Here is a 23,958-nt window from a genome sequence, read left to right on the forward strand (position 1 = left end):
CACCGTTATCCGCTCCTACTGTAGATTGCGGGGGGAGTACATGATACTATCGCAAGATGGACCAGTTTATGCCGCCTGATGCCGCGGCGGCTGCTATCAAAATTCCCAGGAGGGCGTATCAAGCTTGTGTCCGGTGCCGCCAGCGCAAGGCCCGATGCTTGATCCCAGACCCGCCGCCCGGAGCCGATCCCGTGTGCATGAGGTGCAAGCGGGAGCGAAAAGAGTGTATTTTCACAGCAGAGCGGTCCCAGAAGCAGTCGGCACGGCATGCAAGTCAAGCAGAGGGCGAAGAGAACCGGACGTCCAATGTGTACGCGACATCGCGTAATGGAACGACTGGTGGCGGCACATCGCAATGGGGCCAACGATCACAGACCCTACTAGGCGACGATGGCTCCAGCAGCCATTTGTCGGGCTCAGCAGCGACGGAACAGAGCATACATCCACAGCAGAACGACTCACCCTTGAGCGACTTAACAGATCGTGTTACTAGAACAGTAGTGTCCAACCAATCCGAAGCTCTAAATCTCTTATTTGAAGCAGCTGAAGTTTACCACACCAGCGACTCTGCAGCTCGGCCTACCGCAAATGATGAGGAGTCATTGCATGCCAATACAGACAACAATTCAGTGCGAACACCCGGGTTCAATTCTTCGCGGCTTTCCAAAGGTTGGGAATGGGCATATCCTGCTGAAAATGTTGTCCAACCTCCGCCAGAGGTTATCCAGGCATTCTCCAGGTTAAAGTTCGTCAAAAAACGATGGTTGACTGCTCAGGAGGCGGCAACGTTTGTCATTCTGTACGTGTATGCCATGAGACTGCCAGGAGACCCATTCTAATATCCTCTTTTAGATTTTTCAGGAACATGTGTCCTTTCACACCTGTCATCAGTGACTGGTACGGGAACCCTGATAACTTTCTCAATTTAATTGATACGGAGCCTGTCCTATGCACTGTAATTCTCACCCTATCAAGCCGTTATCATTTATTGCATGGCGACGGCTGGCTATCTCGCAGCTATTTTTTACATAATAGACTCTGGCGATATTGTCAGTCGCTCTTACAGCGTGTAATATGGGGGCAGGAGAAAGGCATTGTAAGTTCGGCGCGAAGTCTTGGGACTGTGGAAGGCTTCCTCCTAATGGCTGAGTGGCATGCTCGATCGCTGCACTTGCCTCCGGATATTGAGGCATGGGATTCGGAGGATGATACTCCTAAGGACGGTCCATCTTCGAGTAAATCACCCGCTACTCTCAATCATATCATGCTACAACTGACATCTTATAGCTACTTACCGATGGTTGGAAGGTGTAGTTGAGCCGATGAAAAGATCGGATCGGATGTCTTGGTACGTCACTAGCTTCACCTTTACTTTCAATGTTACTAATAGAGTTCTCACAGGTCTCTCATTCAATCTGCAGCTAGTGTTGGCCACGAGCTGGGGCTGTATGACGAGGAGGGAGACAATGATAGCGTCTCTGAATCAACTACAGCTCATGAATTTAACAGGCAAAGACGACAGCGATTAAGAGTAGTATTGTACTTGTACATGAACCAATTGGCCTTCAGAATCGGCTTTTCCGCGCTCATTCCTCACACGCTACTTAGTTTGTCGCAAAATGCGCTCAAACAATCACCGACTTCCCAGCTTAGTGACCATTGGATCGAGTCTATGTCTTTGTGGGTAGATCTCAGTCGGCTGACACGTGCGTCTCATGATCTACTCTTCGCATCAAAAGCCTCAACGCGAGAGCTTGTTAAAAGCGGGGGATATCGTCGAATCTTGGATCATTTTAAGCCGATACTGGAAAATTGGTGGACGAAATACACAGCAGCCACAGGTACGGACATCCCCTTGGATGAGTTTTAATAAAACGTTTTTACTTACGTCCTTGTAGCGGCTGGGCCATTCCGTGAATTCCTAGCCGTTGACTTTCTTTACACAAAGATATATCTCTATTCTCTCGCTTTACAAGCAGCGGCGGAACGCAAAATGAGCCAACAGGCAAATGAAGTGCCTAACAGTGTGATGTCGTCAATCTTTGACTTCTACTATGAGGACTATATTTTTATACAAAGTGTGATTGTAGCAGCAAAAGATGTTCTCCGAATCATCCTTGGGTTTGCTGAGATTGGGCGACTGAGGTATCTGCCTGTTCGCACATACGTAAGAGCGATCTCATCGTGCATCTTCTTGCTCAAGGTAAGCAAAACCTTTGTCTTCGCTACATATTTTTTAGAAACTAACGTTCATAGGCGCTCGCACTTGGAGTCCCTACGGACGAGCTCAACTCGTCTCTCGAACTGATCGATCAGTGCGCCCGAGTGCTCCGTCTTCACATTGTTGATGATCTGCATCTTGCTGGAATTTTTGCATCTCTCTTAGAGACCTACACACAAAGCTTCAGAGAAAGGTTCGTTAGTATCTTGGGAGTTTCACGGCCGAGCAACAGTGTTGCTTCGAATACAGAGGGATTCCCAGCTAGCGAACATGCGGAAACTGCGATGCCAGCAGTCGATCCTACCAGCGGAGATTATGGCATCAATCAGGACTGGTTAGCTCATCCATTTGACGCATCCATTGCGCCATTTGGAGCGGACTTTACGCAAACATTCGGTGTATTTGATGATGAGCTCAATTTCATATGGAATGAAAATATGTAAAGCCTGGAACCTAATTTAAAGTGTCGATTACGACCGTCATGTATTCTACCTCAAATACTAGTAGTCATTCGTAGGAAGCATACGTATAAGGAGAATGCGTCTAGTGAGACATATACCACTGTTTTTATCTCAGAACCTAATGATATCGTAGATGACTCAGAGGCTCCGGCAGATGTAAGCACTCACTCAGTAACAAAGTAGCTTGTATCACAGCACTTCAAATATATTTTTAATATACTTCAATAAGTGATTGGGGAGGCATGATGAACTCTATCCTCACAAGCGCGCGGTATGTGGAATCGGATAGTCCTCTTGCATCAACTTACCTTTCATATAGTCCCAAAAGGTGCATTCATAGGTGAAATATAACAGTATATAATACGATCTTGCTTAATAATGTCATCGTTGAGTGTCCTCGATAGGGGACTCTCCCGTGATTTATAAGCTTTGTCATGCCAAGGTTACAATTCTCTCATTTTAGCTTTGTCTTGGTAAGTGGCCAACTACCCCATTCCATTGATCGCAATTGGTCAATTAGATATTTACCATACATGGATATCGGGAATCGTACTGTGAGCGATGCTTTGATGCCACTGTTGGCTCTGAACTTTTAGTAAATGAAATGTGGCTTACAAGATAACTATGTATATCATGGAAGTGCACGCTGAGTATAGACAGATGATATCATCTTCAAACAAAAGTGTCCAATTTTAAAAAAAAATCGTTGATACTGTCTTGGTTCATTTGAGAAACGAACGAAAAATGTCAAACGAAGCCTTTTGGATGAATGGCATTGGTAAGGAGACCAGAGTTGGCCCAGCTGAGCTGAAAAATCCAGCCTATGGACAGGTCCTCATCAAGGTAAGTCAATACGTCAGATCACTGTTCGAAAACTTTCTTCAAGTCGCCCAACATTTGCACACGTATAGCTCACTAGGCGTATGATACAGGCGATCGCTGTCCCCGTATTGCCTGGAGAGTGGAAGATCCATGCCGGGTTGATACCCATCCCTCTCAATCTTCCTACTGTAATCGGATGTATGTGGAAGAAGGACGTAACCAATGAGCATGTCATAATATTGCTAATGAAACTTCGACAGTGGTGGTAGCTGGTTTTGTGGAAAAGGTTGGCTTTGGGGTGACGCGTTTCAAAGCTGGAGATCGGGTTGCCGCCAACTCCACTGGTGTTGCAACCAATGATCCTCGCTTTGGTTCACTCCAGAAATATGTGATTGCTCCTGAAACATTAACGATGAAGGTAACTTATCATCTCTTGCAGCATTTCTACTATAGCTTGATAAGACAAATTACTAAATAATTGTTGCGACACAGATCGGTGATACGCCTTTCGAAGAGGCGGCGACGCTGGTGAGCGGCTGGGCAGCATACAGTGCTCTCTTCCGAGCACTTCCACTCGAACCTCCAATAAATGGGCAAATTACAAAGAAGAATGAGAAAGTCCTTATATGGGGTGCATCTTCCGTCTTGGGTAGTGTTGCCGTCCAAGTTGCTGAAGCAGCAGGCTACAATGTAGTAGGAGTGGCTTCGGGACGAAACGCCAACTTGGTTAAATCTTTAGGGAATGTACAGTTTGTGGACAGGGCATCAGTAACTGCTGCTGATGATGTGCTGGCTCTGGGACCTTATAAAGCTGTGTTTGCCGCACAAGATGATGCTGAGGATCAGGTCAAAATTGGCAAAGTGCTTGCAGCCCAAGGCGGCGGAACCTTCAATAGCACGGCGGGCAATCGCAGCGGTGTTACACTACCTGAGGGTGTAACTGCGACTTTCCACCAGTATCTGTTTGACTTCCTTAAACCGGAAGAACGGGAATTTACAAAGTGGGTGTGGTGGGGACACTTTGAAGAAGCTATTATTAGTCGACGACTGACGCCTATTCCATGGGAGGTCAGGGGAGATCTCACAGCCGTTGCCGGAGCCTGGGAATCTCTTCGAAATGGGTCGGTTAGTGGCAAGAGACTTATTATTAAGCCAAACCAAGAGTAACAGCACAAAAAAAAACGCTCAGGTTTTGGCCTACATAATCTTGATATAATTCAGCCATTTCGGCAGACTTAGAAGCCGTTTACGCCGCACTGCCTGGAATCTCTAGAAGACTAAGAGATTCATCGTCTCAGAATATGAAACAAGCTTCAGAAACTATCTGAGATAGAAAGATTATACTCGGTAACAAGCCTATAAGTTAGGTTAATATTAATACAGATATATAATTAAAGAAGCTACTGATTTATACTAATAATACTAATGGTTGGAAATTAATCAAGGAGTAGGCTAGATCTACGGCGTCTTAGGTATTTGTCTGTGAAGACTTCCACTGGGTAACATAATCTATTTGAAGGACCTAGTGAATATAATCTTTTAGATTATTCTACTTGGAAATGAGATCAATTTCTATTACTTGACCCCCTTTTCCGTTTGATCCTCCAGAAGTACTAACATATAGTGTTTTCTCATCTTTGCTTAAATGGCAAGAGGTGGGTGAGTCTAAATACACAGTACCACTCTTATCAACAACGGTTGAAACTTGGCCGCCTGCTGTTATTTTCAGTACTGCAGTAGTAAATGCAGCCACATAGAATGTACCGTCCTGAGCTATCCAGAAATCATCGGGGTGCTGAGTCGGATTTGTTGGCAACTGCTTGATTATTTCGAGAGGCCCCAACACGTTGCCAGTTTCACTGACTTTGAGACGAGCGAGAAAATATTGTTCACTATTCGTTAAATATAGGTAGCCTCCTCGGACTTTCAGCCCGTTGGCTCCTACAGGAGTAGCTGTACCTGGAGTGGGACTTAGTTTGTCGCTTTTGTAGATGACATCAACATGGCCACTCAGGGTATCAGTCCGGTAGATGCAGCCAAGTTTGGAGTCGACACTAAGCACAATATGCGGATTCAATGGCAGAGAAGCTATTCCATTGAGTAGCTTGCTGTCCGGAATTTCCACTGCTCTCTTGATAAGTGGCTGATTGTTGATGTGAGGTACCCGTCCCCGAAAGTCTACAACAAAAGTTTTGCCAGATCCGTACAAGAAAGCACCAGTAGTCGCATTTGGATTCCCTCCTGAAATGGCAAAAAGGTCTGGCTCAATTTCTGTGATGCCAGTAAGTGCTGTTACACCAGGCACCTGGATAGCAACACTAGGAACTGGATTCTCAGTGCTAGGATCAATGGTGTACATCTTTCCTTGATCAAACGTATTTAGCAGAAGATGACCACTAGGGCGTATGCCGATATTCTCAACCCATTGAGATGTATTAGAGAATTCCCAGAGTTGCCGAACCTTGGTGCCATAGGTAACATGGCTGATGCTTAGCAAAGTGAAGAAGATATTGCGGACGGATGGCATTTCCAAATATAAAGGGATTGATAGTTTAATTGTGAGAGAAGATAATAATACTAAGAAGATGAGCAGTCAAACAGCTCTAATATATTCCCATTCATTCTATTCCAGGCATTTTCTTTTTAAATTATAAGTTATTTGATTCACATCTCAAGACTATTTATCATAAAGTGGACTAAATGACAAATAGAACTCTAAGCTAAGGGCTATATAATCAGTATATTCGTGAAATTGTATACCATTACCATACCCTACCATACTATGCCACACCATACTGTTGGTGAGAAGCCTAGAGCTTTGGATGAAAACTGGAGATACATTGGCAAGGAGTACTCAGTAATTTAGAATCATTAGCCATTATAAAGCAACCGCGCGCGTAATTTCGTTGTATGTAGGTGGAACGTCCATGGAGTTCACATAACCCGCGGAGTTTGCATGACTAATTGTGAAATTGTGACTGCTCACCGACATTTGTCTAATCGAAAACTAGTAAATTGATGTTGGATTATGAATTAGACCACACAACAGGCCTACAATTCCTGTGACGCTGAATCGTGCAAGGACCCTGAGCCCCTCTAGGCAATAAAGTCTTTCTTACTGCTGAGGCTACACTGCAACAAGGGAACACTGGACGCGATCGGGGACATGGAAATCCTTCGTATTATTCTCTGGTGGATCGGAATGCAAGTAGAGCACCGGTTTTCATTTGTAAACGATACATGCAGAAAATTCATACCTACTATTACGGCTATTGTGTGTTATGCAAAAATAATAAGCAAAAAGACAAGCTGACAAAGGGCACTTTTGATGTGAACTAAAAGTATTCCGCAGATAGTGACAGAGCCATGACTATCTCTCTATAAGTAACCTATCTCGCTCCTCTGAGCAAAAATGGAAAACTTGTTTAAGGCTCTCCCCTACTATCAAGTCAATCCTCTCAAAAACTCCAACTCACTACCCTACTTGCGCTATAAAGCTTGACCGAATATCTGCTAGATTGAGAATGGCGTGGCTCAGAAGCATAGCATTATTGTCACTTGTGTCGTCAGTTAGAGGAAATCGAGTTGAGCTGTTAAGTAAAGACTATGAAGGAGCAGTTACTGGGGAGTTTGAGTCTACCCATGGTAACCTTGATGGGGCCAAGCTTCAGCCATATGCGAACGATACTTCTTTTGACTGGTAGGTTGGAAATAAAAATGTATAAAAAGGTGTCAGACATGTCTAATATGCTATAATAGGTGGTATTTTGATGCCGTGTCTACCTCTTCAGATGCCAACGTTGTGTTTGGTTTCTACAACGCCGGACCTGGAGGTTTAGGCTGGTTCACCGAGAGCAATCTGTGCTTTCAGATACAAGGAAACTTTGCTAATGGCACTTCTTTTGGCAACTCATTCATTGCTGCAACTGACGCAATCATTACCAATGATGTTATTGGCTTATCGGCAGAATGGATAGGATCTGGTGCCAGTCTTCGAGCAACTAGTCTGGACTCGGAATTGATAACATATACTACAACAATAGATATACCTAGCCTCGGTCTATACGGAACAGTCACGCTTCACTCAGTAAGCATGATACCCTTCCCATTTACTTCCCTGTTGTGATTTGCTTCACAAATGGTGACGATCTATTGTGAAATACTCGCTCACCTGAAGTTAGGTTGCACCACCTCACTATCCTTGCGGGTTGAATGTTGCGGGCGTGAGTGAGGAGATGCTGCCAAATGTTGGATGGGCTAACGCTGTTCCCGACGCTTATGCATCGGTGGATCTTGTCATAAACGGCACGAAACTGCAGTTCAGTGATGGTATCGGATATCACGATAAGAATTGGGGAACTGCTCCATTGGCAGACAATTTGGAGACGTGGTATTGGGGCCACGCTCGTGTCGGACCATATTCGATCGTATGGTTCGATGCCACTCCTCCTAACGGTGCCGAAAGGTTTTCCGCATACGTGGCTAAAAACGGAATCGTAGCCCAAGCGAGCTGTGCAAACAAATCTGTGTTTGTGCGACCGTGGGGTGCCAATAGTACCTATCCACCACTGCCATCCACTGGACCTATGCAGGGGATTGAAGTAACATTTGACTTGGGTAATGGGGAAACCTTGGCTGCAAATGTGACTACTGGCGCGTTCGTTGCGAGTGATGGTGACTACTACCTTCGCACCTTGGGCTCATTGTCAGCTACCATCAAGTCGCCTGGCAGAGATGATGAAGTATTTCACGGTGGCCGTGCCTTATACGAGGAGTTCAAATTTGGTCCATCCCAGAAATAACTTGAGAGTAAGCTGCTTAGTTAACATGCTATGTAATAGGTAGTTTACCGTTGCGGTTTAACTATACTGAATCTAAGTGTATATACTTTCTCACATCACTGTAAGACAATTGGGACATAACAAAGGCATTCCCCAGCTATCCACAAAATTAAATCCGAATCACCGGTTGCGTGTATCTTGTTCCATAGATAGAAGGCAATTGGGGCTGAACTCATGAACAGAACCCACTGTGGGCAACTACATTACCTAACCATCGCTCCCCTCAAGTGGTAAGGATGAGTCGCTGAGGAAATAATTACTATTCTTGATGAACTCAACTTCATATGGAATGAGAACATGTAAATCCAAGGTGTCAATTACAGTCGTTATGTATTCTGCCTTAAGTGCTAATAGTCATTCGGATTAGGTAGCTTACAAATAAGAATGTGCCTAGGGAAACATACATCACTATGCTAGTTAGTTACACTTGCAGAGGCGCCCATGTATTTATGCAGAAAGAGACAATAGTATTATTCATTACTAGAGTAAAGTAAAGAAATTTCCAAATACGCTGAAGATACTAATGCTGAGTCAAGTATGACTCTAAGTAGTAGGAGTACTGTAATCAAGTCCCATATTGTATTATACCTAGTATATATTCAGTATTAGGTTCAATTTAACTATAAATAATTGCTTAGTTATAGATGTGTGCTCTTATTGTTGCAATCTGTTTCTTGAAGAACTGCTATTCTTCTCCGGTAGCCGGTATCAATGATAAAGATATTCTCGTAAAATTATCCATGAGTCGGAGTGCCAAATGTCGGCCCAGTGACTCCTTCTTTGGACTCATATATCCGCTGCAAGAAACAAGACGTTGTAGGAGGTCCTGTGAGACCAATCCAGAACGCATAAAAGCTGACACCGGCGCTCGAATTAGGACCGCAAATGTAGATAGCTCTTGCTCCCTCATCGACGAAATCAATATACATCCCGTCGGACTCTTCGCTGATTTGGAACTTCAGTGGTTGGCATGTTGAGCATGCTTGGATGTTGGCCAGTTGATCGAAAGTGAGGACCTCACTGTTCACATTATTGTGAACGAAGGCGACCCAAGTTTGGCTTTCTGTTCCAGTGGCGGCAGAGGCAGCTACTCTGGATTGCATAATAGTTAGGTAACCCTCAGGAGTGAGACCCATACGGGGAGCTGTGGTATTGGCTCCTGCGATTGTGGCAGCCTGAACCTTGTTGGAAGAGCTGAAATCCCGATTCACGAGAAAATTGCCTGTGAAAAAGTTGTCCGTTGCTGGACGCACGTTACGGATGTAAAAGTATCCGGTTGCAGAGGCAGTAGCGGTGGCTGTTACTGTAGATGTTACTACTGAAACTTCAGTAGTGGTCACTGGAATGACAATTGTGCTGTCAATGGTTGTAGTCTCCAATATATCGGGAAGGGTAGTGGTTCGATACGAAGTAAGAGTTTGTGTGACCTCGAGCGCCGTCGTTGTCAGTTGTTGTGTTTCTGTGACCGTGACTGTTTCTGCTGTTGCTGTGACGGAATTTGTTGAGATAGGGATTGTCAAACAAGCGCAGCCGCTTGATATCCTACTCGAACTGTATGATTGGGTGATTCGTTGCGAGAGAGGCGTTGAGACAGCACGTCCCTGCACCGCCGCGGCAGTCACAGTAATAAACTCTGTCGTGAGTGATGTATCGGTTACAATGCTCGTTTCGGTGTGTACGTTTGTGACCGTGATCGTCCGCGTGGGAATCAATGTGTCGACATGTTCTGCGTAGATTGTGGCAGTGGGAGACACACCATCGAAGGCCGTAGAGTATGCGGTAGTAGTCGGCGTCACTGTCGTAACTGTAACAGTCGAAGCTGGTAAATGAAGATACTCGCTACAAAATTGCAGCGCTCCTGGCAAATTGGACGGCGTGCGGAGCAAACGAAGGAAGTTGTCTGCATTGCAAGATGCGCGACAACCACGGGCAGGAGTTGCTTGAGCTAGAGGAGACACTACTAGCAAGACTGCTAAGGACAATGATAGTTGTTTCATCTGAAGTGACAGTGGAATTGACTAGGTATAGTGTTACAAATCTGTAAAGAAAGAATGTGTATCGTCCTCGAAGGCATGTTTCTACCTTAATGTATAACATTTCATAGCCACGGGCGGTCTGCCACCGCTTCGCCAACGCATCAGCTTCTTAATCCACCCTCAACAGTGCCGCAAGCTATTTACACTAGCGGGCACTAGTTTCCTCAGCTCATCTCTGTTCCTGGTTTTATCGAGGCTAACAAAAGAAATCATGTTCTACACCAAAAGGGGTTGACCTATTTGCCCCGAAGTGGAGAAGCACTCTTGGAAATATCCTTTGATGCTCTGGACAACAGGTTGAGTTTTTTGTGCTGGGGATTCGTCGCGTATTCCTTAGAGCACTTAAACTACTGGCTTGGCGATACACTAGAAACGCTATTAGCCAATAAAGCCCTAACTTCCGGATTCAAAAGAGTCTGTTTTGTTCAGCTGAGTGTATAAAATGGGGACTATTGGTTTTATTGTGGGTTTAATGTGGCGGTGTTGATGTGTTATATGTTAGTCCAGGGGCATAGCTGCTAATGAAGATTTACTGGCTACATTTTGCGCTCCAACACATATTTGTTTATTTTTTTAACTTACATTAAAAAGCTAGCCTGTATCACAGCACTTCCAAGATGGGTATAATACAATTAATCGAGTGATTGGGGAGGCATAATGAACACTGTCTTCACAAGCGCGTAGTATGTGGAATCAGATATTCATCTTGCATAAACTAACCCTAAACACTCTAATCTATCAATTACATCCGAATCACCAGTTGCGTGTATCTTGTTACATAGATAGAAGGCACTTGGGGCTGAACTCATGGACACAACCCAGTGCAGGTAAACTACATTACCCAACCGTCGCAGTGGTAAGGCTGAGTCGCTGAGGACTAAATCGCTCTTTAGACTACGATTTGAAAGAAGTCATATAACACGTAGGCGCGGTCGACAGCCCTAGAACCTTCCTTATATCTGGGATCAGCCCACCCGAAGAGCTAACTAAGCATCCCCTCTGTTGGAGCAACCTTAGAGTGGCTACTAGATATATAGGTTGCAGCTATGGAATGTAGAATCGACAACTTATCGCGAGAACTTTATTTAGGGCCCGCCTGTGCAAATAGAAATAAGTAAAATGTAGAGTAATCTTTTGATGTAGCATACTATTAGACTAGATACCATAAAGATAGTTGTTCTTATAAGAAAGGAAACTATGTATCATTACTTTAACTCAGACCTTGGAAATAATTACTATTCTTCTATTTTTATCTCTATTCCATCTTCACCTCGGGATTCCCTCCAGCGATTCGTTGATGCCAGAAGACCTGAGCAGCCTTTGAGTAAAAACCCCCATTTCTTGACGAATCCTTCGCTTACTTCCCAGCCGTTGACTGTCCATGGCTCACCCCAAACCAAGCAGCCGCGCTGCTCTCCATCAACAAACCCTTCGTACAAACTCTTCGCCAGATCATGCTGCAGGTCATGAGTATCATATTGCCCGTAAAGACGGATCAGATTATCTCGCATGACGTGGCATGGGAATATGTCTATCCAGTACGCATGAGGTGTGGATTTCTGCAAAGTGGTGGGCAAAAGGTCAGGTGGTACGGAGCTAGGCGGATCTATGGCTAAGCTTGGAAGGTTGATGGTGCCCCCGCATTCTAGCGGAAGATGTTCCAGAAGAGATAGAACGGCCATATTGAGCAGCGAAGCACGTTGAACGTTGTATTGAACCATGGTAAGTAAACAATGGTCTGGGCTGAGTGGGAAAATGAGAGGAGGGGTTGCCAGTCCAAAAGTCGCGGCTGTTGTGTAAAGCATTAGAGGCGGTATAACCATGTGTGTCTTTATTTTCCAGGTTGTTGTTGTTGGGTCACATGATTCATGAAGATTGATCTTGAGTGAATCATGTCGAAAATGATTGGAAATACTGAGATCTTCGCTCCTAGGTATAGTCTTGTGTGACTGTAAGGCTCCAAACATCAAAATGCCGAAACCATTCCAAGAGGAATCGATGCTGGACGCAAGTTTTGCATAGGCGGCAGTCTTTTTTCTCTCCCCTGGCTATGCATCAGTCTCACATACTAAGCAGCGTGGCATGGTTTGTATAAACTGCCTGCGATCTCGTTATATCTTTCATCGGCTTGGTAGTTCCGAATCGAAGAATCTCGCTATACTTACGTGCTAACCGCTGGCGGAGACGATTTTGTCGCTTCTTTCTTTCGGCTGGGTCTGTCACTCCTCTCCAGTCATCCCGGTCCATAATTATCTAACATCACTTTTGTCAGATCTAGCACACGAAACCAGGAGTGCCCACTAGGGGGCTATACCTTGAAGCTGTTGTAGATGCTTGACGGTACTGTTTGTGTCTGCAAGTATTTATTTCGGGACGATAGTTATGCTGATAAATATTTCTCACAGAGATACGAGAATAGGAGGCAATGACGACGGTGGAAATCATTCCGCCAGTGCCGGACAACCAAAAATGTCAAGAGTTCAATATAGACCATTGACCCACTGTTATAGTTAGCTGTAGTTGAACAGCCAGTGAGCAGCAATGCAATGCTACCTAGGCTAATGCAAGACCGTGACGCGCTAACACCTTTTTTGGTAATGCCAAGGCTGTGGAGGTCAAATCCATCGGAAGGAATTGCGAACATAGAGGACTATATAATATACGTAGCAAGCAAATTGGGAGTTCTTTCTCTCATTTCACACAAAATAAACATCTTTCACGTTTAATCTAAGCATACTCATTGTTTATTCTTCAGTATGCCACGTCTCGCTGGCATTGCTAACTTTAATCCTGACAAAGACATCCCGTCTCTGAGCGGCAAAGTTGTCCTTGTCACTGGAGGTATGTCTAAAATATATCATCTCCCTTTATAACTGGAGAACATTTTCTTATATCTGGTACCTCAGGAACTGCCGGTTTGGGGAAGCAGTCCATTCAGGCTCTTGCAAAACATGATCCTGAGCACATTTACTTCACTGGTCGTAACCAAAAAGCGGCTGACGCTGTCATGAATGATATCAAGGCAGAGAATTCAGGCGTGGGATTAACTTTTCTTGAGATGGATTTCAGTTCTCTTGAGTCAGTACGGGCGAGTATCAATCAATTCGCACATGACCGATTGGATATCCTCATGTGCAATGCAGGTGTTATGGCAGCACCTCCAGCAGTAAGCAAAGATGGATTTGAGATCCATTTTGCAATTAACCATTTGGCCCATGCCATGATTATACAAGAACTTTTACCAGTTCTTACGCGAACTGCGGAGATGTCGAACTCTGACGTGCGAGTCGTGTGTCTGACATCAGAAGGGTGGAAAGGACACCCACCCAGCGGCATATCGTATGATAAAGTGCGAACAGAGAAAGGTGGAATGCCAATTTGGCTATTAAGATACGGGTAGCATCACATCTTTCTTTACTTCCTTAAATTTGGAAAATTAAAATAGTCGTGCTGACCAAAAAAATTCCCCATAGCCAATCCAAATTTGCGAATCTTGTATATGCATCGGAACTTGGGCGTCGATTTCCGAAGATCATGGCAGTCTCAGTTCACCCTGGAGTTGTGAAAACAGATTTGGTAAACAGCCTATCTTTTGGAGACTCCGCCTTTTTACGTGTTTCAAACTTCATCCTTGGCACTTCTATCCTTACGCCAGAGGAGGGAGTTCTCAACCAATTATGGACAGCTGCAGGAGCAAACCGAAATGAGCTTGTTAACGGAGCATACTACAAGCCGGTGGGAGTATTAAGCAACGGCGACGTAAGCAAGGACAAGATGGCTATGAATGAAGAGGTAGCTCACAAACTCTGGACCTGGACGAGTGAAATACTCGACAGCATCTGAAGCTCCAGTCCATTTCCAATACATATATAATTGCATTCAACGAAAGTGTATAGAATTATTCGCATTTACAATGTACACAACCAAATACGGAGCTAGCTAAGACTGACGTTTCCCGCTATGGACCGTCTGTGACCGTGTCCCGCCGCTACTAGCCTTCAGGGGCCGCTATGTCCCGCTATACCCAGCCACCAAGCCTCTAATTTCGTGATTTGAGAAGATTACATACTGAGCTGGGGCGAATAAGGTGGGTTATACTTCCCGGATGCATCGCTACCATGTGTACGCCTGCGATAAGACAACAGCCAAAACAAATCCAAATCTACTGAAAACTGTATTTTTCACTTTCAGTCCACTAGGGCCAGTGCATTAATATCTGTTCCTGAAAGACATTGCTTACGGACTTCATCAAACCAATTTTGAGAACGCAATATGACCAAGGTCGAACTTCAACTCGTCCAAACTTTGGGCACATCTGGCGCTCGCGCTATTGCCGCCTTTGAGATACAGGGTCGTCACTACTTGGCGATCCCTCAATTAGCGGAGGACATCCCCAATGGCGCTGTTGGCATGAATCTTGGAAATAGTGACACTACTCTGCTACTCTACAGACTTCACGAAGGCAGCGGGGAATATCAAGTTTTCCAAACGTTGCCAGTCCCTGGTGGTGAAGATGCCGAATTCTTCACTATTGACGGTCGGAGCTTCCTAGCTACCGCAAGTCTGCGCTCTGGCCAAGGTCCATATAACATGGATGTCGAATCAATAATTTTTGAGTGGAATGGAACCTCTTTTGTTGAGTTCCAGCGCATCGCCACCTTTGCAGCAAAGCAATGGAGATATTTCAGTATCAAGGGACGACACTTTTTAGGTCTCGCTCAAGGGGTTCAGCTCCCCAATCTCATACCTAAAATCCCAGCGGACTCCGTCATTTACGAATGGGATGGTAACAAGTTCCAGACATTCCAGAAAATTCCGTCAAAATGGGGCTATAATTATCTTCACTTTGCCATTGGCGAAGAGGATTACATTGCTTACGCCGACCATGTTGAGCCGTCAATCATTTTGCGGTGGGACGGAAATTCTTTCGTTCATTTTCAAACCCTTGATGGTGCGCATGGACGTGCATTTGCGTTCTTTCAAGATAAAAATGAGTCATATCTTGCTTTTGCCCTGTTGACAGAGGATAGCGTTCTCTATCGATGGAACGGTACGGCTTTTGATATTCATCAGAAGCTAACTACAGGACCAGGCGGTCGTGAACTAGCCATGGTTCAACAGCATGGTCAAATATACCTAGTACTTGTGAATTTTATCACGGGAACGAGAGAAAATCCAGTCACAGACCTTCAGTCGGCCGTTTTTGTCCTGGAAAATGGCCAGCTCAAAGAGGTAGCCAAATTCCCAACTTTAGGAGGAACAGACGCCACTCCGGTAGTAAGAGACAATCAGATTTATCTCATTATCGCCGAGAGTCTGGCAAAGGATCAACGTTTCAGGACAGCCTCTCGCGTTTACAAGTTCACCAGCGCAGAAGAAGCGCAGGGAGAAGCTCCTAAAGGACTTGCATTTCAAGTCCCTGAGTTCCTTGAGCTCTTCACTGCATATACGTCCTCCAAGACAGGCATTGGCGCAACCTTGACTGAATCCGAGACTGAAACTACAAATTCATTGCCGCTGCTAGTGGCAACTAGTTTCGATATGATTCTCTTTCCCGGAAAAGGAATTGACCCATCATACATCAACTTTCGCCTCGGAAGTAGAGGTTTTAAGGAGTTGGCTGCAGTTTCGCATCTTGGGCCGGCTCTTGCGTCTCTTATACAAATTCGTGACAACGGGGCACCTGACGCAGTATGGCAAAAACAGGCTCAAAATCTACTTGAGAAAACACGTGCATCGAAAAATGTCAATTCAACGGCTCTTTGGAAGGACTTCATCCAAGTAGAAGCATTCCAGGGACGTGAAGCCGCTATTGCCTCCATGGTGGATTACGGCTGTACCTTAACTATAAGATTCCTTGAAACAGTTCTCGCAGACTCATCAAAACTAAACGCCGAGTTCTATCGCGAGAATTACATTGAAGCAACTGGCGATGTACTTGGAGCAACAGTTCCCTACAACGCCGTCATGATTGCCACGTTCTTTCTAGTCGGACTGGATCTTTCCTACCGCTCTCGAAAGTGGCTGAGATCCAACAACTTTGATTGGAAGAAAGCCATGGTAATTATTACTGGTCAACAGGGACGTGAAACTTCCGGCGTAACTATTAGCACCTCATCCGTTGCTCAAATCCTCCTTGAGTCATCGGACTTGGATCTCCCCCTGGAACGGCTCTACATTGCACCACATGGGGCAGTGCCTAAGATCCAAGCTCCGGTGACACCAGACTCATTGCGTATCCATGAGCATGGGTTCCGCTCACTATGGAATGCCATGACGGGTATGACGCATCTTGGTGAAACCATGTTTGCGCAGTATCCAGCTTACGCCCTCGAGAACAATATGCGGCCGGAGATTGACGCTTTAACACTAACAGTATCAGAGCTCCCCAAGATTCTAAGCCCAGACGACTGGTTCGCCATGAACACACGTATGCGTGTCGTGGTCGAGGATGCACGACAGCTTCTTTCTGGATGTGTTACCGACTATGCTGCGAAGCAACTTCGGATTGCTCAAGATGACCTCACCAAGATTGTGGTTCCAGGTTTGGACGGTGTTGACTTTTCTTCTAAAAAGAGGCTACCAGGCTATGGCGAGAAGCAGGATATCATAAAACTATCGACGTATCCAAAGCCGATCAAGATCAATCTCCCCGCGCCCATTCATACAATTAATGCCAACGGCGGAGTACTCGCATTCAGACAAGCCGGTCCCACGAATGCCGAGCCGATCGTGTGGATTCACGGATTGCCACTCGACAGCCGCTCATGGTCCGCGCAGTATGAGGCGTTTGCTGACAAGTACCATAACATTTTTGTTGATCTGCGAGGCTATGGTGCATCGTCTAAACTTCCTGCTGACGTAAAGGATGTAACGCAGCTTTACTGTGACGACATCCTCGCCGTAATGGATCATCTTAAGATTCCCAAGGCGAGCTTCGTGGGATTCGCGTCAGCTGGACACGTTGCCCTGCGATTTTCTGCGCAGCAGGCCGATCGTGTAAATAAGCTGGTCACCTTGAATGCAAGCCCCAAATTCAAGAGGAACGACACTGATTATCCATACGGCTTCACTGAGGAGCAACTGAACAATCATTTTGTTGCAGCCAGCGATCGAGGTATTGAGGAGGTTACTAATGCCATTCTCGATCCAGCCGTTGTGTTCCAAGATCTTACGGCAGAAGACGCCTCGAAGGTTATTTCGTGGTTCCGTACCATGTCTTACAACGCTGGCACTGACACCCTAAACGGCTTCTTCAAGATCATGGCCCATGATGATGATCGTCAGTATGTTCCTCGAGTCAAGGCCCCAACACTTTTGATCTCGTCATCTCTTGGAAAGGAAGTTCCCGCTGCTACAGCCTTGTACCTGCGGCAGAATCTGCAGCAAGCCAAGCTGGTAGAAGTTCCAGACGCGGATCATTTTTTGCATGTGACGCGAGCGGCTATAATTAACGAGCTTATCAGTGGGTTTCTGAGCTCTTAGATTACATCTGAGTTGGAGCCGAAGTACCATATATGAATAATACAGCATGTTCGGAGACATAAACTTGAAGAATATTAAGCATAAGTGCAAACAGTAATGTCAAAAGCCAATATTGTTGGTGACGAACTGAACCTAGAGCTACATCGTTCATCGGATACTGGAAGTTCCAAGTAGATATTGAGGAGAAACAAAACGATTAAGCATATGTTACTGGGTTTACAAGTGTGCCTAGATTCCCAATTCTGATCTCAATCTTATCTCCGTGCTGAAGCCACTTCGGTGGTCGCATCGTGAAGCCTGGACCGCCCGGTGTTCCAGTGAGAATCACATCTCCTGCATAAAGGGTTGTGCCCTGACTAAGAAACTGAATAATCTGGGCGACATTGAATAGCATGTAAGAGGTGTTGGAATCCTGTCGCAGTTCTCCGTTTACCCATGTACGGAGACTGAGATCTTGAGGATTAGGCACGAGCTACGAGATTCATTAGCTTCGAGTAGGATGACTACCTGGGGTTACTAACATGTGCTGCAGTGATACATGGGCCGATCGGACAAAACGAGTCAAACGCTTTCGAAAATCCAGCTTGGGGAGGCGGGATGCAGTTGCTCGTAAAATTGCCTTGCCATTTTCGAGCAGACATGTCGTTGCCTACTGTATAGCCGGCAACGTAATCGTATGCATCTTCTACTGAAACGTTCTTTGCGTCCTTTCCTATAACGATGACAAGTTCACCCTCATAATCTGCCTGATCATCTTGTGCAATTTTTGGAATCTCAATGTTATCCCCAGGTCCAACTATTGAGTTTGGAAACTTGGGAAACATGCATGGAAATGCTGGAGGTGGAATACTAAGCTCATCCACTTCACATTGATTAGTCAAGTAGGCGTGTTTGTTTCTTTTGGGATGCAGTGACTTGCAATGAGTGCGATAGTTTCCACCTATACACCGAATGGCAGATATATCTTTTCTTGCTAGTGGCGCAAGGAGTCGCCGAACCGTCAGTACTGTCTCGGTGATGATACAGGATGAATCGAGGGGATTTCCAGTAATCTTCTTGGCCTTCAGCGGTTGCGACTTTTCTAATCGTCCAAGATCTAATTGACTAGTGGAAATTATCGGCTCGCCGTAGTAAATATTGACATCTTCCTCGGATTCAAAGCGAATGAGGCGAGTCCAGGGAACATTGACAGGCATTTTGGAATAAGAAAAATATGAGAACAAAATGTAATATGATTGAGTATTGGTCAAAGCGATGAATAAACAATAGCATCAGCTGGGCCTTAGGTTCCCCAGACCGTCAAGCAGTGAGACTAGTGAGCTTAGTCTACCCTTCTTCTTATACCCCATGCTCAAAACTGTTATCCCCATCTCTGGAGACATCAACTGGCGGCTCTCATAGTCATTGGCATTCGTATTCACATCATCATTCGCTTATTGATACGGCAGTCGACATCGGCATTGCCTTCGGGAGCCCTACTGCCTACCCATCGGTCCACGGCGGGAAAACACGGAAGACTACGGACAACAGCGGAACATCTGAGGTAAGAACTAACTGTAAGCTCTATACTGAACGCCCCAGAGCTACAGAATAGCATTTGGCAGTGAATTGAGAGTGTAGAGGGAATCGCGAAGTAGTTATATGAGTAGCATCGATTGTATTATTTGCTCTTTCTTGCATCTTCCAACCATACCTACACTGCAAGATTGGAGACAATTTAGATCAAAACTGAACATGTCTACGATGTCTTTGATCCTACTAGACTATTTATACAACCTTGAAAAAGTTTCAATTAGGCACCCCAGCTTTATAGTGTCTGTTATTGCCAGCGCTTTGGTCCTCTTCTTCTTCTCGGTCAGTTGCGAGTCAATGTGAACGCGAGTAACGAAGAGTGTTCAACTAACAGTAGCAGTCAATCATACGAGACCCGCTCAAAGATGTTCCAGGCCCTATGAAAGCAAGATGGTCGCGCTTCTGGCTTATCTGGATTGACATGTCAGGACGCCGTTCCAAAACTATCCACGAGCTCCACCAGAAGTATGGCAGTGTTGTTAGAATCGGTCCAAGGGAAGTGTCCTTTTCTAGTCGGCAAGCGATGAAAGACCTTTATGGATCCGGGAATAAGTTTATGAAAGGCCCTGTATACGAAGCTTTTGGCCGGCAGAGCTCCTTTACTATCCTGGATAAGACAGAGCATCGGTCAAGGCAGAAGCGCATTGCACATGTCTTTGCACCGGCATCAATTGCAGCTGTAGAGCCACTTGTAAAAGAACAAGTTCAAAAGCTACTACAGGTTTTGTCAAAGAGAACTATTCAGCCACTTGATGTGATGGAATGGTTTCGAATATTTGCCCTCGATGTCGTTGGTTAGTGTGTCTACTCTCAGATGAAAGAGACGATTGCTTACGCGCAATAGGATCTGTCTTCTTTGGACAGAGCTTTGGTGGACTTGATAATGAAGCGCCACCCAAGATTTTGTATGATCTAGATGAGGTGTTTCCCTCTCTTTTGATCGAGTGGCAATTTGCCGCCATTCGTCCACTCCTCCTCGCTATTCCACACAAGCCTATGCAACATTTTTTGAGAATCGCCTCAGAATTCTATGATGTGAGTATACCATTGCGTGAACCTGATAGATTTCAACAAAAGCCAATCCCATATACAGAAATATGGAACTGAAAAGTTCAACGAGTACATTGCGCGACATGGCCGTTCTGGGGATCGCATCGACCTCCTCACCAAGCTTATTGCCGGTAGCAAGGACTACGGCCCACTAGACGATAACGAGATTGTCAATGAGATGACGAATCTAATTTTTGCTGGAACTGATACTACTAGCAACACGTTTACATACATGTTCTACGAATTGGCGAAACATCCGCAGTGGCAAAAGCAGCTGCAGGCTGAACTAGACGAAGCAGTACTTGAAGAGGTTCCAGAGTATAAGCATGTTATGAAGCTGCGTGTGTTGGACGCCGTTATCCATGAGACGTTGAGATTTCATCCCGCGGCGCCGGCAAGTCTACAGCGACTTGCACCTAGTGAAGGAGGTGCAGTGGTGGATGGAATCGCTATCCCCCAGAATGTAAGCCTCTGCGTAATGGATTACCTACCAATTAGCTGCTCACTATTCATTACAGGGAATTGCATCTTGCCAGGCTTATACAACTCAGAGAGACCCAACAGTATATCCCAACCCAGAAAAGTTTGATCCTGGCAGATGGCTTTCTGCGTCTGAAGATCATCTCAATGTGATGCACGAACACATTCTTGTTTGGGGCAAAGGACAGAGAGCATGTTTGGGGAAGCCCATGGCATATATGGAACTGAAGGTAGGAACGGCTGCACTGATAGGGAAGTTCAGTGTTGAAATAGGTAGCGCAACGATCGATGATGATATGGAAATGACTGATCATTTTGCTTTGGTGCCAAAAGGGAAGAGATGTATTTTACGTCTAAAGGAAAGGCGCTAAGGCAATGAAAAGTATTTTGACTTTGGTTTTACTTTGGTCTAATAGGCTATTAAATTTGTCTTATAGTATTGAGAGTAATATAGTAAAATAGTTCAAGCATAAGAAAACAATTCAAGCAAAGCAGGATAGTTCAAGTACAGTAGAACAGTTAAAGTATAGTAAAGTAGTTTAAGTATAATCAAATAATTTAAGCAAAGCAAAATTATATATATATATTATAACTATAATCCTGAAATATCTCTGTAATGCTCCCACAGTGGTCTGATCAAAGATTAAAAACCTATCCAGATGATGGCTAACTTTCGAATTGACTTGCAATCCTAACATTACAAAAGCGGAAAGTTAGTGTGACGCGTTGGCAGCCGTCTATGGGCACGTTTATGCATCGATGTGCTTCTCAGGATGTCCGGAAGGGAGAACATCAGCAATCGTCTCGTCAGTGCCTTGAAGATCTTCCTCGACAGAAATATGATCCTTGATCTTGAAGAAAATAACAGGGGCAGCAAAGACGAGAGCGGCAGCGAGGAGGGACCAGTTGGTGATGAACTCAGTCTTGAAAGACAGCTTGCGAGCATCGAGATTGTTGACTACAGCGGCACCAACGGACTGGATGCCCTTGTAAAATCCAACGTAGTTGGCAGAGCGACGACCGGAGTTGGATAGAGCGCCCATAATCCTATTGTAGGAACGTGTTAGTGATCAGTAAAAAAAAAAACAGGTAGTCGGAGAGGGCGGAAGATCCCTACCAGTAAACACTAGCCTGCCAAGCAGCGTCAAAGAATCCATAGAAGATGTACAAGAACATAATACCGACGTAGCCAGAGTCGCTCCAATCCTTACCGACGTAGTTGACGGGAGCTTCAGGATTGACGGTCTCGCGGGTATACGTCTTCTCAAAGGCGTATCCACCACCCCAGATGGCGAAGGTGAGGACGACAAGAACGACCCATGTGATCTTGGCACGAACAGAACGACGAACTCCCTGGACGTCAAGAAGATATCCCCAGATACCGGCAGCGAAGATCTGTGCAAGCCAATACAAGAGACTGTTGAGAGCTCTGGTTCGGACGTTGAAGACGGCCCCGTTGACGGCATTCTGCTGGTAGACGTAGAACCAGTTGGAGACGAAGAACATGGGGAATAGCAGGAGGATGAGAGGCTCCCATCGCAAAGTCTCCCAGAGGCCGACAAACTCCGACATCCAGCTGGGGTGCTTCATCAGAATGACTTTACTGCCATCAGGTCGGATGATGTCGCCAGCATTGACAAGCAAGGTTGCCAGGAAAGCGCCGAAGAACATGAGGACAATAAATCCGATATAGGTGCCGTCGTTGACAGAATGCGCCGTCGGGCCAAGATGGATGTTCTGGCCGAGAGGAATCTGTAGAATGTCCATTAGAATCGCCTTCAAATTAGACCCGACTGACCATCCGGCTGGTTACTTACGAGACTGCCAATGACAGCGCCCATGTTGAAGATAGCCCAGAACCAGGCAAAGTATCGGCCCTTCTCTCGCTCGGTTGGGTAGGAGATCATGATGGTGCCCTGAGCAGTCCATAGAAGACCGGCACAGATACCGAGGAAGGTACCAGCGAAAATGCTGAAACCCTGTTCGGTCTTATGGAGGGAAACCAGCAGGCTGATGGTGTAGATACCATAGCCGATGCCGCCGAAAGCGAGTGTCCATTTAACACCGAGTTTGTTAACGATGGTGCCACCAAAGAATCCGAAGACAGCAAATGCGCTGTAGAGGGCGGTGTTCTAATACGAGCAGTGTCAGCAAGAACGTGAGATGGAGCAGGGGGGTGTTCGCGTGACTCACCATGTTGTCAGCCAAGGTCGCGCTGGCACGACCACCACCTCCCAAACCACCAAGCGCGTTGAACATGCCAGGACACATGAAGCAGACAAAAGCAACCATGAGGAGCTGGACACGGGGCGACGCGTACCAAGGCATCTTGTAGCCGAAAAGGCTAATCTGCCTGTACTTCCATCCTGCGGGCAAATCTAGAGGCACGTCGACATTGCTCTCGTCGCCGTGGACAACTTCATGCTCGCGACTGGGGGGACTTGCGACGTCGGTCGCCACCGTGGTCTTCTCTTCGGCGGACATGGTGATGTGGTTTGTTGAGCAGACTGTGTGCTACACTGCCAGAGTCAACAAATGGGTGAGCTTGAGAAATTGCCAAATGTTGCGGGGTGTCCCACAGCGGATTCAAGCTTTTCACAAGATCGACGCGCCCCGGGGAAGCTCGTGACCTTTATACACTGGTATTGCGGTCACCCCTTGTCTTTTCTTTTCTTACGTTCCTCTCGAGATTGCTACCCTGCCCACCTCGTGTCCTTATCAGCTCAGGCAATGTAGCAACAGCCTAGCTGGGCCAAGTGCCATTCATGTACAGGTAATGTAACATTGCGCTAATCTACTCCGTACGGGATGACTGACTCTGAATGGTTGCATTTGTTGGCTCCATTGCAAAGGCGGGTTGAAACGCGGGGCGATTGCAACCTGGCTAGCTTGATTAGCCCTAGCTTTAGCTATTCTGATTGTTATATTTGCCTCTGGACCCCTAGGTTGTTGCATTACCATTTGAGCTGAGTCTACTAGCAGAAGCGCAC

At 45.7% G+C, this 23,958-nt stretch overlaps 11 protein-coding genes across 11 annotated transcripts; 6 read left to right on the forward strand and 5 right to left on the reverse strand.

The window, feature by feature from the left end:
• Nucleotides 1–56: 56 nt before the first annotated feature.
• On the forward strand, nt 57–2,664 carry V8C40DRAFT_277720 (Zn(II)2Cys6 transcription factor domain-containing protein; the record flags this gene model as incomplete). Its single annotated transcript, XM_083220989.1, has 7 exons — nt 57–273; nt 424–799; nt 853–1,096; nt 1,309–1,310; nt 1,402–1,841; nt 2,091–2,203; nt 2,257–2,664. 7 exons carry the CDS (start codon nt 57–59, stop codon nt 2,662–2,664), a joined length of 1,800 nt encoding a protein of 599 aa, XP_083068178.1.
• Nucleotides 2,665–3,426: 762 nt separating this feature from the next.
• On the forward strand, nt 3,427–4,671 carry V8C40DRAFT_270370 (zinc-binding alcohol dehydrogenase family protein; the record flags this gene model as incomplete). Its single annotated transcript, XM_083220179.1, has 4 exons — nt 3,427–3,525; nt 3,615–3,702; nt 3,765–3,922; nt 3,997–4,671. 4 exons carry the CDS (start codon nt 3,427–3,429, stop codon nt 4,669–4,671), a joined length of 1,020 nt encoding a protein of 339 aa, XP_083068179.1.
• Nucleotides 4,672–5,053: 382 nt separating this feature from the next.
• V8C40DRAFT_270371 (uncharacterized protein) lies at nt 5,054–6,031 on the reverse strand (the record flags this gene model as incomplete). Its single annotated transcript, XM_083220180.1, has 1 exon — nt 5,054–6,031. One exon carries the CDS (start codon nt 6,029–6,031, stop codon nt 5,054–5,056), a length of 978 nt encoding a protein of 325 aa, XP_083068180.1.
• A 997-nt stretch (nt 6,032–7,028) lies between these two features.
• V8C40DRAFT_270372 (uncharacterized protein) lies at nt 7,029–8,306 on the forward strand (the record flags this gene model as incomplete). Its single annotated transcript, XM_083220181.1, has 3 exons — nt 7,029–7,204; nt 7,264–7,591; nt 7,686–8,306. The coding sequence occupies 3 exons, from the start codon at nt 7,029–7,031 to the stop codon at nt 8,304–8,306; spliced, it is 1,125 nt and encodes a 374-aa protein (XP_083068181.1).
• Nucleotides 8,307–8,797: 491 nt separating this feature from the next.
• V8C40DRAFT_256796 (uncharacterized protein) lies at nt 8,798–10,403 on the reverse strand. Its single transcript, XM_083218338.1, has one exon. The coding sequence runs from the start codon at nt 10,340–10,342 to the stop codon at nt 9,080–9,082; it is 1,263 nt and encodes a 420-aa protein (XP_083068182.1). The 5' UTR covers nt 10,343–10,403; the 3' UTR covers nt 8,798–9,079.
• A 1,213-nt stretch (nt 10,404–11,616) lies between these two features.
• Nucleotides 11,617–12,628, reverse strand: V8C40DRAFT_277724 (bZIP transcription factor; the record flags this gene model as incomplete). The annotated part of the gene is made up of 2 exons (XM_083220990.1): nt 11,617–12,425; nt 12,547–12,628. The coding sequence occupies 2 exons, from the start codon at nt 12,626–12,628 to the stop codon at nt 11,617–11,619; spliced, it is 891 nt and encodes a 296-aa protein (XP_083068183.1).
• Nucleotides 12,629–13,092: 464 nt separating this feature from the next.
• V8C40DRAFT_283364 (NAD(P)-binding protein) lies at nt 13,093–14,224 on the forward strand (the record flags this gene model as incomplete). Its single annotated transcript, XM_083221931.1, has 3 exons — nt 13,093–13,222; nt 13,288–13,777; nt 13,855–14,224. The coding sequence occupies exons 1-3, from the start codon at nt 13,138–13,140 to the stop codon at nt 14,222–14,224; spliced, it is 945 nt and encodes a 314-aa protein (XP_083068184.1). The 5' UTR covers nt 13,093–13,137.
• Nucleotides 14,225–14,517: 293 nt separating this feature from the next.
• On the forward strand, nt 14,518–17,866 carry V8C40DRAFT_283366 (uncharacterized protein; the record flags this gene model as incomplete). Its single annotated transcript, XM_083221932.1, has 1 exon — nt 14,518–17,866. Exon 1 carries the CDS (start codon nt 14,654–14,656, stop codon nt 17,864–17,866), a length of 3,213 nt encoding a protein of 1,070 aa, XP_083068185.1. The 5' UTR covers nt 14,518–14,653.
• A 137-nt stretch (nt 17,867–18,003) lies between these two features.
• V8C40DRAFT_120005 (fumarylacetoacetate hydrolase family protein) lies at nt 18,004–19,285 on the reverse strand. The gene is made up of 3 exons (XM_083210923.1): nt 18,786–19,285; nt 18,388–18,728; nt 18,004–18,338 (listed from the first exon to the last, which is right to left on the reverse strand). The coding sequence occupies exons 1-3, from the start codon at nt 19,060–19,062 to the stop codon at nt 18,063–18,065; spliced, it is 894 nt and encodes a 297-aa protein (XP_083068186.1). The 5' UTR covers nt 19,063–19,285; the 3' UTR covers nt 18,004–18,062.
• A 532-nt stretch (nt 19,286–19,817) lies between these two features.
• On the forward strand, nt 19,818–21,339 carry V8C40DRAFT_283369 (cytochrome P450; the record flags this gene model as incomplete). Its single annotated transcript, XM_083221933.1, has 5 exons — nt 19,818–20,006; nt 20,055–20,232; nt 20,283–20,473; nt 20,532–20,951; nt 21,007–21,339. The coding sequence occupies 5 exons, from the start codon at nt 19,818–19,820 to the stop codon at nt 21,337–21,339; spliced, it is 1,311 nt and encodes a 436-aa protein (XP_083068187.1).
• Nucleotides 21,340–21,432: 93 nt separating this feature from the next.
• Nucleotides 21,433–23,657, reverse strand: V8C40DRAFT_256802 (DUF895 domain membrane protein). Its single transcript, XM_083218339.1, has 4 exons — nt 23,162–23,657; nt 22,786–23,100; nt 22,086–22,720; nt 21,433–22,015 (listed from the first exon to the last, which is right to left on the reverse strand). The coding sequence occupies exons 1-4, from the start codon at nt 23,450–23,452 to the stop codon at nt 21,718–21,720; spliced, it is 1,539 nt and encodes a 512-aa protein (XP_083068188.1). The 5' UTR covers nt 23,453–23,657; the 3' UTR covers nt 21,433–21,717.
• Between the last annotated feature and the right edge of the window lie 301 nt (nt 23,658–23,958).

Source organism: Trichoderma camerunense, assembly GCF_050948025.1.
Source record: "Trichoderma camerunense strain CBS 138272 chromosome Unknown V8C40scaffold_23, whole genome shotgun sequence".
In the NCBI taxonomy this organism is placed as follows: Eukaryota; Fungi; Ascomycota; class Sordariomycetes; order Hypocreales; family Hypocreaceae; genus Trichoderma; species Trichoderma camerunense.

Excerpts from the sequence above, each read along its gene's own strand:
- V8C40DRAFT_256796 (XM_083218338.1), bottom strand. The coding sequence starts at position 10,342 with ATGAAACAACTATCATTGTCCTTAGCAGTCTTGCTAGTAGTGTCTCCT.
- V8C40DRAFT_256802 (XM_083218339.1), bottom strand. The coding sequence starts at position 23,452 with ATGTCCGCCGAAGAGAAGACCACGGTGGCGACCGACGTCGCAAGTCCC. Across the intron at positions 23,101-23,161 it reads CGACCTTGGCTGACAACATG|AACACCGCCCTCTACAGCGC; the intron begins GTGAGTCACGCG and ends TGCTCGTATTAG. Across the intron at positions 22,016-22,085 it reads TGGCAGGCTAGTGTTTACTG|GATTATGGGCGCTCTATCCA; the intron begins GTAGGGATCTTC and ends TTCCTACAATAG.
- V8C40DRAFT_120005 (XM_083210923.1), bottom strand. The coding sequence starts at position 19,062 with ATGCCTGTCAATGTTCCCTGGACTCGCCTCATTCGCTTTGAATCCGAG. Across the intron at positions 18,729-18,785 it reads TGGAAACTATCGCACTCATT|TGGATGAGCTTAGTATTCCA; the intron begins GCAAGTCACTGC and ends ATCAATGTGAAG. Across the intron at positions 18,339-18,387 it reads CATGTATCACTGCAGCACAT|CTCGTGCCTAATCCTCAAGA; the intron begins GTTAGTAACCCC and ends TGAATCTCGTAG.